Source organism: Haliotis rubra, unplaced genomic scaffold, assembly GCF_003918875.1.
Source record: "Haliotis rubra isolate DU_JTF1 unplaced genomic scaffold, ASM391887v1 Scf1025, whole genome shotgun sequence".
NCBI classification, from domain to species: Eukaryota; Metazoa; Mollusca; class Gastropoda; order Lepetellida; family Haliotidae; genus Haliotis; species Haliotis rubra.
The window spans coordinates 318,851-331,511 of NW_025764921.1; the positions used below are offsets into that span (position 1 = coordinate 318,851).

Here is a 12,661-nt window from a genome sequence, read left to right on the forward strand (position 1 = left end):
AACATTACATGTAGATTCGTTACACACGACACATACTACATTAATCGCGACACATATTCCAATGTACACAACAGTTCAGTACACTACACATCACCCCAGTGGGGGTTCATACAATCTACATTCTGTAACGGTCCAAAACAGCATAGTGTTCACAACGTAATACAATAGTTAAAATATCCGACACATTCTATACATTCTATAATAGTCACAAAACAGTGTAGTGTCAATCAGTATTAAATAAACAATCCTAAACTGTAATACAGAAGATATGAGACACCTACTAAGGGATGCCTCGTTCCACATAAACCTAACGGTTGTGCTAAGGGTAACAAATAGTAAAGAGATGCCCAATAAGATTAAGTTAACACACAATAGAAATGGTAAAGACTTCTCGAACTAAAAGAAAGTCAAGTTACACACCTGAGTGAATTTACTAGACAGCCACCCCCTGATTTGTGACTGTCATCCGTAATATATATCTATTCTAGCTATCGCAAATAATCGCGTTTACAGATAAAACCTACGATAACGTTGTTATTGTGAACGTGAGATTATGTCATTTAGTTGGACCGAAGCATCGATGGCCAGTCGCGAGTATGCCACGAAGGTATATGTGGCACAGACGTGATTTGACCAATGTGGAATACAAACAGTCGTAAAGACAGATAAACGTAATGCACCTTGGTTCTGTTGCTTTAGAGATACTGGTCCCGGATTAAGTCCGATGCTCGTTATCAATGTGACCCTTGACAGGTTCAAGATTGAGGAACGTAGTCGGTTAATCTGTAATATTTCCAGTTTTCAATAACGCATATCGTTATAAAATATTGGTAAAACTTTGTCTAGTTTTTCCGTGTTAATATATTGATACTGTGTAAAGATTTTGGTGATAAGTGCCTGGTCTTCCTGAAACTGGTCCTTGAAGTATTTTTGTTGTTCAATAATCAGTTTTCACCCGCTACGATATATTAATTACTTGTGTAACTCTCGTTTTCTAAATGACAAAAATAGCTAGTTGATTGTTTTGATTTTTACCGTCTTCTTGCCTCTTTATTTTGCATTGTACTAATAAATTGTTGGTAAGAATTCATACTCAAGTTTATATATGAGATACTATAAAACTGTAGTAGGTGAGATCATTGATAGCAGTGGAATTAATGAACGTTGACAACAAGTAGTTTTGATAGGTGAACACTTAATCAGCTTTGTATGATTGCTCTCAATCTTGAGTATCAGTTCACATCCAATAATAATAACACTATGTATTTAACAAAGTGAACACAAATCAGAAAGAGCAAGAACAGAGTGAGTGAGTGAGTCTAGTTTTACGCCACACTCAGCAATATTCCAGATGTATGGCGACGGTCTGTAAATAATCGAGTCTGGACCAGACAATCCAGTGATCAACAGCATGAGCATCGATCTACGTAATTGGGATACGATGACATGTATCAACCAAGTCATCGAGCCTGATCACTCGATCCTGTTAGTCGCCTCTTGCGACAAGCATGGGTTATTGAAGATCAATTCTAACCCTTATCTTCACTGGTCGGACTGACCCGGAAATACAACTTCCCCTCTTTAACAGGGAACCATGTATATACGTTGTGTATAACGTCAAATATTTGCGTGAATGGAAAAAAATTCACTTTTCACAAAAGATAAAATTATAACCCAGCCTCTGCTTATGCCTCCTTCCTATTCTATGAGCGCATTACTCGTCTATTTCAATATTTTGTTTAGCTTCCCGTAATTACAAATCTTTGATGTCGTCATTGATAATATGATGTATATAAGCCCGCTGATACCAGTCGTGTCCCCAGCGACACTAGGAGGACCAGGGCTAAATAGCCAATTATTGCAATTACGGGACATATTCAGACTAAATTTACTAAGCCGGATTAGGGCCGACAGACAATTGGAACTAGGAGAAATGGCAAAACTGTTTTATTTGCACATGTACATCGATGTTACATACATCATCAACAGCACTAATTTACAAACTAAGCAGGTGTGCTGCTGCATCGGCATACTCCAAAACGGCATACTCCAAAACGGCGAAGTTGTTGACCTGGAGTCTCGTCTTCAGCTGGTCCAGTCTGTTGTCCAAATCTCTGTACTGCCTCCTCTTGGGAGGCCTCCTTTGGCCAGCATCGTACTGCAGGTACCTGGTATCCGTTGTTGTCTGCTCCATCTTTAAGAACTGGATCAGTTCATAAATGTTGGGGTGGGCCTTGCACACCAACTTCTTCACCCTGTTGTGCCATCCTTCCAGTGTGTTGTTGGTGCGGGGGCCGTCAGTGGTGAAGTGGTTCCAGCTAGCTTTGGAGAAGTCGCCCTCAATCCTTGTTGTGGTGATGTAGTCTGCCAACTGCGTGCAGCGTCTGTCGTCAGGCATCGTTGCAATGGTGTCCAGCCACACATCTTCAACCTCAAAATAATAACGAAATTGTGTAAAATAAGATAAAATAACATTCATAAATAAAATCTGATATGAAAGAAGCATATCTCTGGTAATTTCTAAAGGAATTTTGGGAAAACATTATACTTACATCAATTATGGGGACAAGGGGCAGCACAGCGCATCGCCGAACAAATGTTTTGACATCCATGTCGTTGCCGTAGTCCACCTGAAGGCCAACCTGCTGGGTCATCCTCCACACACACTGTGTAAAGTGGAAGAAACAGCCCTTCCACCTGACATCAGGGAAGACTCTCATAGCAGCGTTTCTGGCGGCAGTCTCGAAATCCATCTGTAAATCCAACGTTGTTACAATTACAATGCCAACGTTATATCCGATTTTCAATTAGTTGGAAATAAATAATACATTAATACATTTTTATTAGATATGTATGCAATTTTAATAAAACCCGACTTACCTGGATCACCTGTGGTTGCAGTTGTAGACCTCTTTGTGCTGCGACACTAGGAGGACCAGGGCCCCATGGGCACCCCCTCGCACACCTGCTACACACACACACACACACACACACACACACACACACACACACACACACACACACACACACACACACACACACACACACACACACACACACACACACACACACACACACACACACACACACACACACTATGATGTCCGGTAATTGCAGATAAAACCATTAATTGCTAATATATATATATATATATATATACACTTAACGGTGCCAACTTATCTGGCCGATCGATCCGTCAACAGGTGAAGTGCGACACTGGCTTATTCGGCTCGTCAACACCATGCGACGGAGACCTATTATCGCTGTCCTTGCTGTGATTCAAGGCCTAGGTGCTTGGGTCATATATTTGCGGATGACAGGTGAGTGTGTGTTGAGTCCAATATATACATAATGTTTTATTATAGGATTTGAGGGAAAATATCAAGGCCTACTCCTCTAATCCGTTGCCTTTGTCTGTTTGTTGTTTAACGCCGTACTCAGCAATATTCCAGCTATAATATTATGGTAACACATCTCGTCTGAAGCATACTCGAAAAATCAGTGCAACTGGGATAAAATAACATGCATCAACATGGTCAGCGGACCTGACCATCCGATCTCGTTAGTCGCCTCTTGAGTGGTTTTACGCCGCTTTTAGCAATATTCCAGCAATATCACGGCGGGGGACACCAGAAATGGGCTTCACACATCAAACCCGGGTCTTCGGCGTGACGAGCGGACGCTTTAACCACTAGGCAAGACCCTTTTATATTATGATACGACGTATCGGTTAAATTCTTACATGTATACCGTTTTCCATCACTCTTGCTTTGCAACGCTGTAAGTATCTAAACAGGAAGACAAGAAGACCACTTCTAACCCGGATCTGCACGGGTCTGTTTCATTGGGTCATGTTGGGGTCCAGAACCAGGTTTCACAAATCCATGGTAACACTAGGACTGTTCGTACCATAGACTTAGCATAGTCGTAGCTCTATCAGAAAACAGTTCTGGGCAACTGATAAGCTTTATCAGAAAAAAGAAATTGTGCTCTTCACATATGTACAACGTACTGAGATCATTCTCATTTGCAATTGTCATCTGCTGCAATATTCCCGGATATATGTATTAAACAAAGAGCAAATCAAATATTGTTCGAAAAAAAGCGGAAAACCGTTTTCTTGAGTTACGAAATCTCTGCTGAAACAGGAGTCCGTTGTAAGATTTCGACCACATGAGAAAGGTTTGCAAAAGCAGTTAGATTCATTGTTGAATTGCTCTATTGAATGGTGACTTGGAGTTAATATCTGAGAAATATGTATTTATAAATCCTTACCAATTAATTATGATACCACGTGTTCGAGAGAGTGAGTAAGTTTAGTTTTACGCCGCTTTTAGCAATATTCCAACAATATCATGGAGGGGGACACCAGAAATGGGCTTCACACATTGTGCCCGTGTGGGGAATCGAATCGGGACCACAAGGCTACCCCGCTGTTTGAGAGAAGGTAAGCACATCCTGCACATGCATGTGACACAAACACATGCAAAGGCATGCCAAATTTTTACGTGAAAAAACACCAGAACATTTTGTAAAAGTGAAAACAGCATTGGACATTATTTTGATCAGACCCATGAATATCGCTGAGAGCGGCGTAAAACTCACTCACTCATACTTTGCATATCAGGCCTTTAATTTAAGCCTCCGCGGTTTCTTTCAGGTGGAACTTTAAAACGACCGGACCTTTCATCAAGCAGTAATGTTGAGGTAATTGCGCGTTAGATATGAATGGCAAGTTAGTCTTTTGTACAGCCAAGCCATATGAATGTAATGTTTGAAATAAGTGTAAATGTTGACACTGGTTTAGACTTATCCTACATTTCATTATCTCCTAAATGCTCTGTCAGCATTCCAGCAATATCACGGCGGGGGACACCAGAAATGGGCTTCACACATTGAACCCATGTGGGGAATCGAACCCGGGTTTTCGGCCACTATGCTACTCTCACGTTTGAAATAAGGATTGAAATAGTAAACTGTCCACATTAATATAAACTATCCCCCCCCCAAAAAAAAAAAAAAAAGAAAAGAAAAAAAGCATAGGCGTTTTGTATTTCTACAAATCTATTAATGACCAGTTGTGTTCAAACAATCGTCAAAATATGTAACAAAAGTGTTGAAAACCTGTTTTTACACTATTGCGCAAGTTAAAAGTCGACTTTACCTGATAATGTTGATTTTGATGAGATTTCTTTCAAGAATTAAAAAGGCATATCCGGTCAAACTGTAGGGAACAGGTTGAGAGAGATTGGACTGAGAGCCAGGGAACCCGACCTCGGGACCATGCTACGTGGTCACCATCGTCTCCGTTATCTAAAATTATTCACTTGGTTGTATAGACATTTCCTTCTTCTAAACTGATGTAAAAATCATGTACTAAAGTCTATTTGTGGACGAGTTATACATGTTTGAAAACATTTTAGCAACAGATTTCTGGGTTATGCGTTTCTTTTTTGGAATAGTATATTTGGAATGACTGCATTGTCTGGTCTCGATTACAATCACAATCTTACATCTGGAATATTACTGACCGTAACTTTAAAAAAGTACGATGTTTTATTTACCAGTTGCATGGTTAGCATATTAAATAAATCCGTTTTAAGTCTATATTTTAGCTGTTATCCCCAGAAAGTGCAACTATGTTAATGTTTTTCCAGTCACCTTTCGTGTAAGTACAAATTTCGTAAACCTACACTTCATGGGTTATGGGGCGGTGGGGTAGCCTATTGATTTAAGTGTTTGCCCGTCATGCCGAAGACCCGGGTTCGATTCCCCACATGAGTACAACGTGTGAAGCCCATTTCTGGTGTTCCCCGCCGTGATATTCCTGGAATATTGCTAAAAACGACGTAAATTCTCTCTCACTCACATGGGCTATGTAACAGCTGTGCCAGCCCCAATGACTGATCAAGGTTTATTCCAAAACTCAACTCTTCCCGGAACGAAATAGGACTATTGTCGTTGAATGTATCTAATTACTAGTAACACCTGTCACAAGAGACAATTGGTTAAACAGTTCATTGACAGAGTCCATCTCTGAATCATTTTCAGTTTGACAACGTCGAAATCCTCTCCAACGAAGAGTTTATCAAGCAATTAGTCTCTATCAATCAACTATTTAATATCATCAAATCAGCTTTAATCCTTCCTGTATATTCCACTGTGCTACTTTTCGTACTCTCCATCTGGCTGCATCCACTTTAGTGCTACCTCTGATCAATTTCCTGTCGTTTTTGTCAAATCTGTATAGTATGTATATATGTTACAGGAAATATGTATAATCCCGAAATATGTATAATTACTGAAAATTTCAGTAATTATACATAATTCCAGAAAGTTAAGAAACAAAATTATACATATTTACAAATTATACATATTTCTGTAACATATATACACCTGGTTGTAGTCACATGTAAATAACCCTCAAACCTCAAACCCTTAGGTATATTTCTAATTAAAACTGGCCTTCTAGGTCGCATATAATTCCACATAACCAACTAGTGCCAGAGCTACAGATAACTTTTGGGGTCATTGAGTTATGTACTCGCTTGTGTTCATCTCAATTGGGTATCCTAATTTTCCTTTGAGTAACCAAATAAATTGTACCCATCTCACTCAAACTCAATTGGATAATTTGCCATTTTCCATTAATTGTAAAACTATAATTATGTTTAAATGTTAGTTTACATGTTTTTTTATTTATATTTGATTTCTAATGAGAAACGATAAGAAAGACTGCAGGTTAAATTGCCAAGTTCATCTGTTGAAATAGAACCTCTCAATATACCTCAGTTAGTTAGATTTGACATTTTTGTGTGTACGCATGTAAGATAAAATTTATTGAGTATTTACAAAAAATCAAGCGTACTTGTACGCAATAGACTTAATAGGAATTGAGTTTTCACATACATATTTGCGTAATTTACGCAGATACGCAGCTTACCTGTAACTTTAATAAATACCAACAAAAAAAGAAATAAAACCAAACCACATCATCATCACATTTTTTTTGATAACGGGGTAAGAGTCTACGTCGCAATATCGTCCTATGAAGTAACTTTACTTTATGCTTAGTAGTGTGTCCTCATGACGCTCGGCCTTGAAGGACCGGAAGTGGGGTCTGTCGGAAAAAGAAATTCAGTTTGAATGAATGTGTCATCAAGTAGATACTACTATTATTGATGTCAAACTTTTGCAAACTGTTATCTTCCCAATAGACCTTAGATTGAAAAAGGTTATCAAAGATTTATTGTACATCTCTTCAAGTAGGGGCGGCAGGGTAGCCTAGTGGTTAAAGCGTTCGCTCGTCACGCCGAAGGCCCGAGTTCGATTCCCCACATGGGTACAATGTGTGAAGCCCATTTCTGGTGTCCCCCGCCGTGATATTGCTGGAATATCGCTAAAAGCGGCGTAAAACCCAGCTCACTCACTCACTCTTCAAGTAAGTTATACGTACTCAATCTACATGGAAACTGCCTTCTTGATGTATTCTGTGTCGTTGGATGTGTGCTGCTGTATCATTACAGAAATGACATACATTATACTCTGGTTATAATGCCACCGTTTGTCCCGAAGAAAATATGGCATTATATGCAGGGTGGCATTTAGGGCTGCGCAATATAACCGGTTTACCGGTATTTACGCTGATCGAAAACCGGTTTTTTGACTTGCATTCGGAAAACTTCGTAACACTCGGAAATCTTCGGATATTTCCTTTTTTCATTTGTGCCAAATATTATTCACATTTTTATTTTTAATCATGAATAAAAGTTGTTATTAAAGCTTAATCAAGCATAGTGATTTTGCTGTGTATTTGCTCTATAAATCAAGCATTACCTCGATTGTAAGTAGTTTTTTGTTTAAAAATACTTCATGCAATATATTGCAATACATATCGCAATACATGCTTTCGCATCGCAATATATCGCAATATGAAAATTCTCTGCAATACCCACCCCTAGTGGCATTATAACCAGGTAGGCCAGTTAGAGGACCTGTGCAATCAACAAGGTGATTGAGCTGATGTCTCCTGTAATGAGCCTTGAATCCCAGCATCTATAGGGGCTGCAGGTGACTTGCTGTAGGTGGCAGGAAGTGTATTGTCACGGGTGTTATCCTATCTGGGATTACAAGACGTAAATCATTCATGAGTTTGGTCAATTAATCTGAGTCATGTCAACCAGCCAATTAAAGTATGTAGTATACTACATGCAGCCAGTGTAATTGGCATTATATTCAGTTAACCGAGGTATTATAGAGGCAGGAAGTCCAGTCTGGCAAACACGTGGCATTATATCAAGTTTGGCATTATAAACCAGGGCATTATAACAAGGGTATTATATAGGCAGGAAATCTGTTCAGGCAAAACATGGGATTATATCCAGTTTGGCATTATAACCAGGGTGCACCGTACTCTGCTTTCAGTTATGTTAACTGATCCGAGAAGCTCCGGGTTAGAATTTGTTTTCAGGAACCCATTCTTGTTGTAAGAGGCGACTGACGGGATCAGATGGTCAGGCTCGCTGACTTGGTTGACGTATCCAAATTGCGTAGCTGCTATTGATCGCTGGCTTGTCTGGTCCAGGCTCGATTCTTTACAGACCGCCTTCATATTGCTGGATTATTGCTGAGTGCGGCGTTAAACGACAACCAACCAACCAACCAACGATACTATCCATCATATAGGCGAGAGCAGTTATAAATATATATGTATGTTTGCAGGCACTGAGAGACCTCAAATCACCTCTGACGCAAAGCCCACTGATGAAGGCTCACCTTGAACGAAGATTTGCTCATAGGAGAAATATGTTGAAAGAGGCTTGCGACCATTTCGGGAATAAACAATTCCCAAGAAATGTCAACAAACACCTGACGTACGATCACAAATCTAGCCAGCCAACTTATTCCATGTGTATGATACCAAAGGTTGGCAGTACCTTCTGGAGACAAGTTTATACTGCATATAGGAAAACCGCTGACAAGTCAAAACCCAAGGGAGCGTATGATATTTCCATTGAATATGATCGCGGCTCGCTCAGACTATCTAACACAATGTTGACATTTGTTAGAGAACCGTGCCTGAGATTGTTTTCGGGATATGTTGATAAAATATTCTATATCAATCCTTCGTTCTGGAATACCTTAGGAAGGTCTGTCGTTCGATTTAACGCTTCCCATACTAAAAGATCACGTGGCGGTCACGAAATAACATTTGCCGAGTTGGTGGATTACGTGCTTTACTGCCATGAAAACAAAAAGCACATTGACAGCCATTTTAAACCAATGAGTGAACACTGTGGGTTTTGTGAGATTGATTATACGTACATTGGGAAGATGGAGACGTTTCGAGATGACGTGGTCTATATGAGTGACATCATGGGTTTGCTCAACTTTACGACTGTCGGGGAGAATATACTAAAGTATTGCTTCCACGGTAAGTCGGAAACGATTTACAGACTCGGTCATCTTGTGTTTTATCACACTCGGAGGGCCATGGAAAGATCCGGTGTGTCACTTATTGAAGGACTCCGGAGAACCTGGAAAACATGGCAGATTCGGGGAATGATATCGATAGAATTTCCATTACAAGCAAATGATACCAAAATAACATTCGAACGTTTCAATGAATTAGCACAAAAAGCATACAAAGCGTCCAAGCCCAGTATTCTACACGAGGCGAGAGACAGAGCACTGAGACAGGCATACGGCTCCCTGACCTATGATGCTAAGGTCAGATTGATGAAGATGTTTGAACCTGAGTTCAAGATGTTTGATTATAATCCTATGCCGGACTTCGTGTTTGGGGAACATCGGAATGAAGACAGTATTGATCTTTTTTCATAACAAATACGAACAATAGTAATGATCATTCAAGGTTATGGATTGCACATGGGCCTGTATCACTATTTTATAGCCATTTTGATTGAGAAGAAAGGTATGATACTTCATAGATGACAACTTCTATATTATATTAGGGGCGGTGGGGTAGTCTAGTGGTTAAAGCGTTGGCTCGTCACGCCGAAGATCCGGGTTCGAATCCCCACATGGGTACAATGAGTGAAGCCCATTTCTGGTTACCCCCGCCGTGATATTCCTGGAATATTGCTAAAAGCGGCGAAAACCAAACGCAGTCAGTCAGTCAGTCAGTCTATATTATATTATGATGAGTGAGTGAGTATGGTTTTACGCCGCTTTTAGCAATATCCCAGCAATATCACGGTGGGGACACCAATGCGCTTCACACATTGGTACCCATGTGAAGAATCGCAACTTCGAAGTGACGAGCGAACGTTTAACCACTTAGCAATCCCACCGCTCTCGTATATTATGATACGACGTTTCGGTTTGATTCTTGTACCGTTATCCATTACTCTTGCTTTACAACGATGTAAGTGAGTGAGTGAGTTGATTTTTTCGCCGCACTCAGCAATATTCCATCTATATGGCGGCGGTCTATAAACAATCGAGTCGGGACCAGACAATCCAGTGATGAACATCGATGTGCGCAATTAGGAACCAATGACATGTGTCAACCAAGTCAGCGAGTCTGACCACCCGATCCCGTTAGTTGCCTCTTACGACAAGCATGGGTTACTGCAGGCCAATATTCTAACCCGGACCTTCACGGGTCACAAAGATGTAAGAATGTATAGAGGAAGAGTGCTTGAAAACGGTATAAGAATGTTTACCGAAAAGTCGCATCATAATGTAATGAAGACGTCATCCATGAGGTATCATACCATGCTTGTTATTCATCAACTTCTAAAATGATAATCAAACTGAACATTGCGATTGACATATAAAATGAGATATATTGTCTCTGTATTAATTATATATTTACTTTCTATCGTCGGTACGTGTGATTATGGTGGCTGTTTATTAGTACGTAGATATGTGTGGTGCTTATCATATACGTTTGTAAAGGGAATAAAGCCACATTATGAAGGATACGATATGTCTGTTGTTGGACGTTTTTGTCTCTATATATGCGAGAGAACTATTTCGCCACATGGTTTTAAATATTTTACATGAACGCAAGAATTCTTGCGCATAAATGGTTGGTTGGTTTGACGCCGCACGCAGCAATATTTCAGCTATATGGCAGCGGTCTGTTAACAGTCGAGCCTGGACCAGACAATCCAGTGATAACCTGCATGAGCATCGATCTACGCAGTTGGGATACGATGACATGTGTCAACCAAGTCAGCGAGCCTGACCGCCCGATCCCATTAGTCGCCTCTTATGACAAGCATAGGTTGTTGAACATCAACCCCTCTGGCAGGGTTTCATATTGGCGCATGAACACAGTGTATGAAATAAGGCCCGCCCGACCGCCCGAAACGGTCTAGATTTCTGACGGACGGTATTAATTTACAGCTAGCCAGCCCGATGGTCTGGTAACAGTTTTAGAAGTAGTTCTGATGTTCAATTCATTGTATGAAATAAGCCAAAAATCCAGCCAGACATCAGGGCTGGTAACTTCAAAATGTTACCAGCCCAAAATGGATTTAAACAGACCAAATATGGTAAATTTACTCAGATGTATGGAATTGTGTATTTCAAAGGTTTTAGATGTTTCATACATCTGAGTAAATTCCTCATGTTTGGTCTGGTTAAATCCATTTTGGGCTTAAAATAACATTTGAAGTTCCAACCTGAATCTGTTCTGGATTGGCTTATTTCATACACTGAATTGAACATCAGAACTACTTCAAACAAGAACGACAACTCTATCCCTGGTTCAGTCCGTTTGAGTCAGAAACGGACCGATGAATTGCAAATTTGATCATTGTACAAAATTGCCACATAAATATAAATAGTACACATGTTTATCATTTACTAATACCCAACAGCTTTCTTATATTTGAAAAATTTTCCGGACTCCACTTTCTTTGGCTCTCTGAGTGAGGTTGGAGATTTTCTGTGAGGCACGTGCAAACTGTGTCTGACTGATCGTCAGGACCAAGTACACTTCATACTGATGTGTAACCGTACGGTTAATAAGATATTTCGTTTTACGCCACTGGTAGCAATTTAACAGTAAGATCATGACAGGCGATGTACTCGACCTGTATAAAAAGGCCTAGCGTGTGGTGAACGTTTTTCATCAAACCACTATGGCATTAGACCAACACCTGGGGCGTTAGTACAGTGGGTAGTGCGCTTGGTCGTGATGCAATTTCCCTTTCATTGGTACGATGTACATGTGTGTACGTGAATGCAGCGTGTGGTCTCCGTTGAGGTACGACCGATAAAAACACTATAGCAAGTCATGGAGACTTGTATTGCTCTCACTCTACACATGATAAGATGCAGTGTGAACCCCAAGGGTCAATTGCGTTGCCACTTTACCTTTTGAAGTTGGGTAAACTGGCTATGTCCATGACGCCAAACAGACGCAAAACGTTTGATGTAAAATAACTAAGTAAAAATAGTCAACTCGATACTTTATGACAATACGTAACTGACATAACACCAAATCAAGGCCAACCCCCTTATCCTACTTACTAGTGAAGGAGGGGCGGTGAGGTAGCCTAGTGGTTAAATCGTTCGCTCGTCACATCGAAGACCGGGTTCGATTCCACACATGGGTACAATGTGTGAAGCCCATTCTGGTGTCCCCTAACCCTGATATTGCTGGAATATTGCTAAAAGCAGGGGT

General features: G+C 40.3%; 1 protein-coding gene across 1 annotated transcript; it reads left to right on the plus strand.

Annotated features, from left to right (window-relative positions):
* The first annotated feature begins 3,205 nt into the window (after window positions 1–3,205).
* On the plus strand, window positions 3,206–9,843 carry LOC124271395. Its single transcript, XM_046706540.1, has 3 exons — window positions 3,206–3,320; window positions 4,661–4,707; window positions 8,722–9,843. The coding sequence occupies exons 1-3, from the start codon at window positions 3,242–3,244 to the stop codon at window positions 9,841–9,843; spliced, it is 1,248 nt and encodes a 415-aa protein (XP_046562496.1). The 5' UTR covers window positions 3,206–3,241.
* Window positions 9,844–12,661: the final 2,818 nt, after the last annotated feature.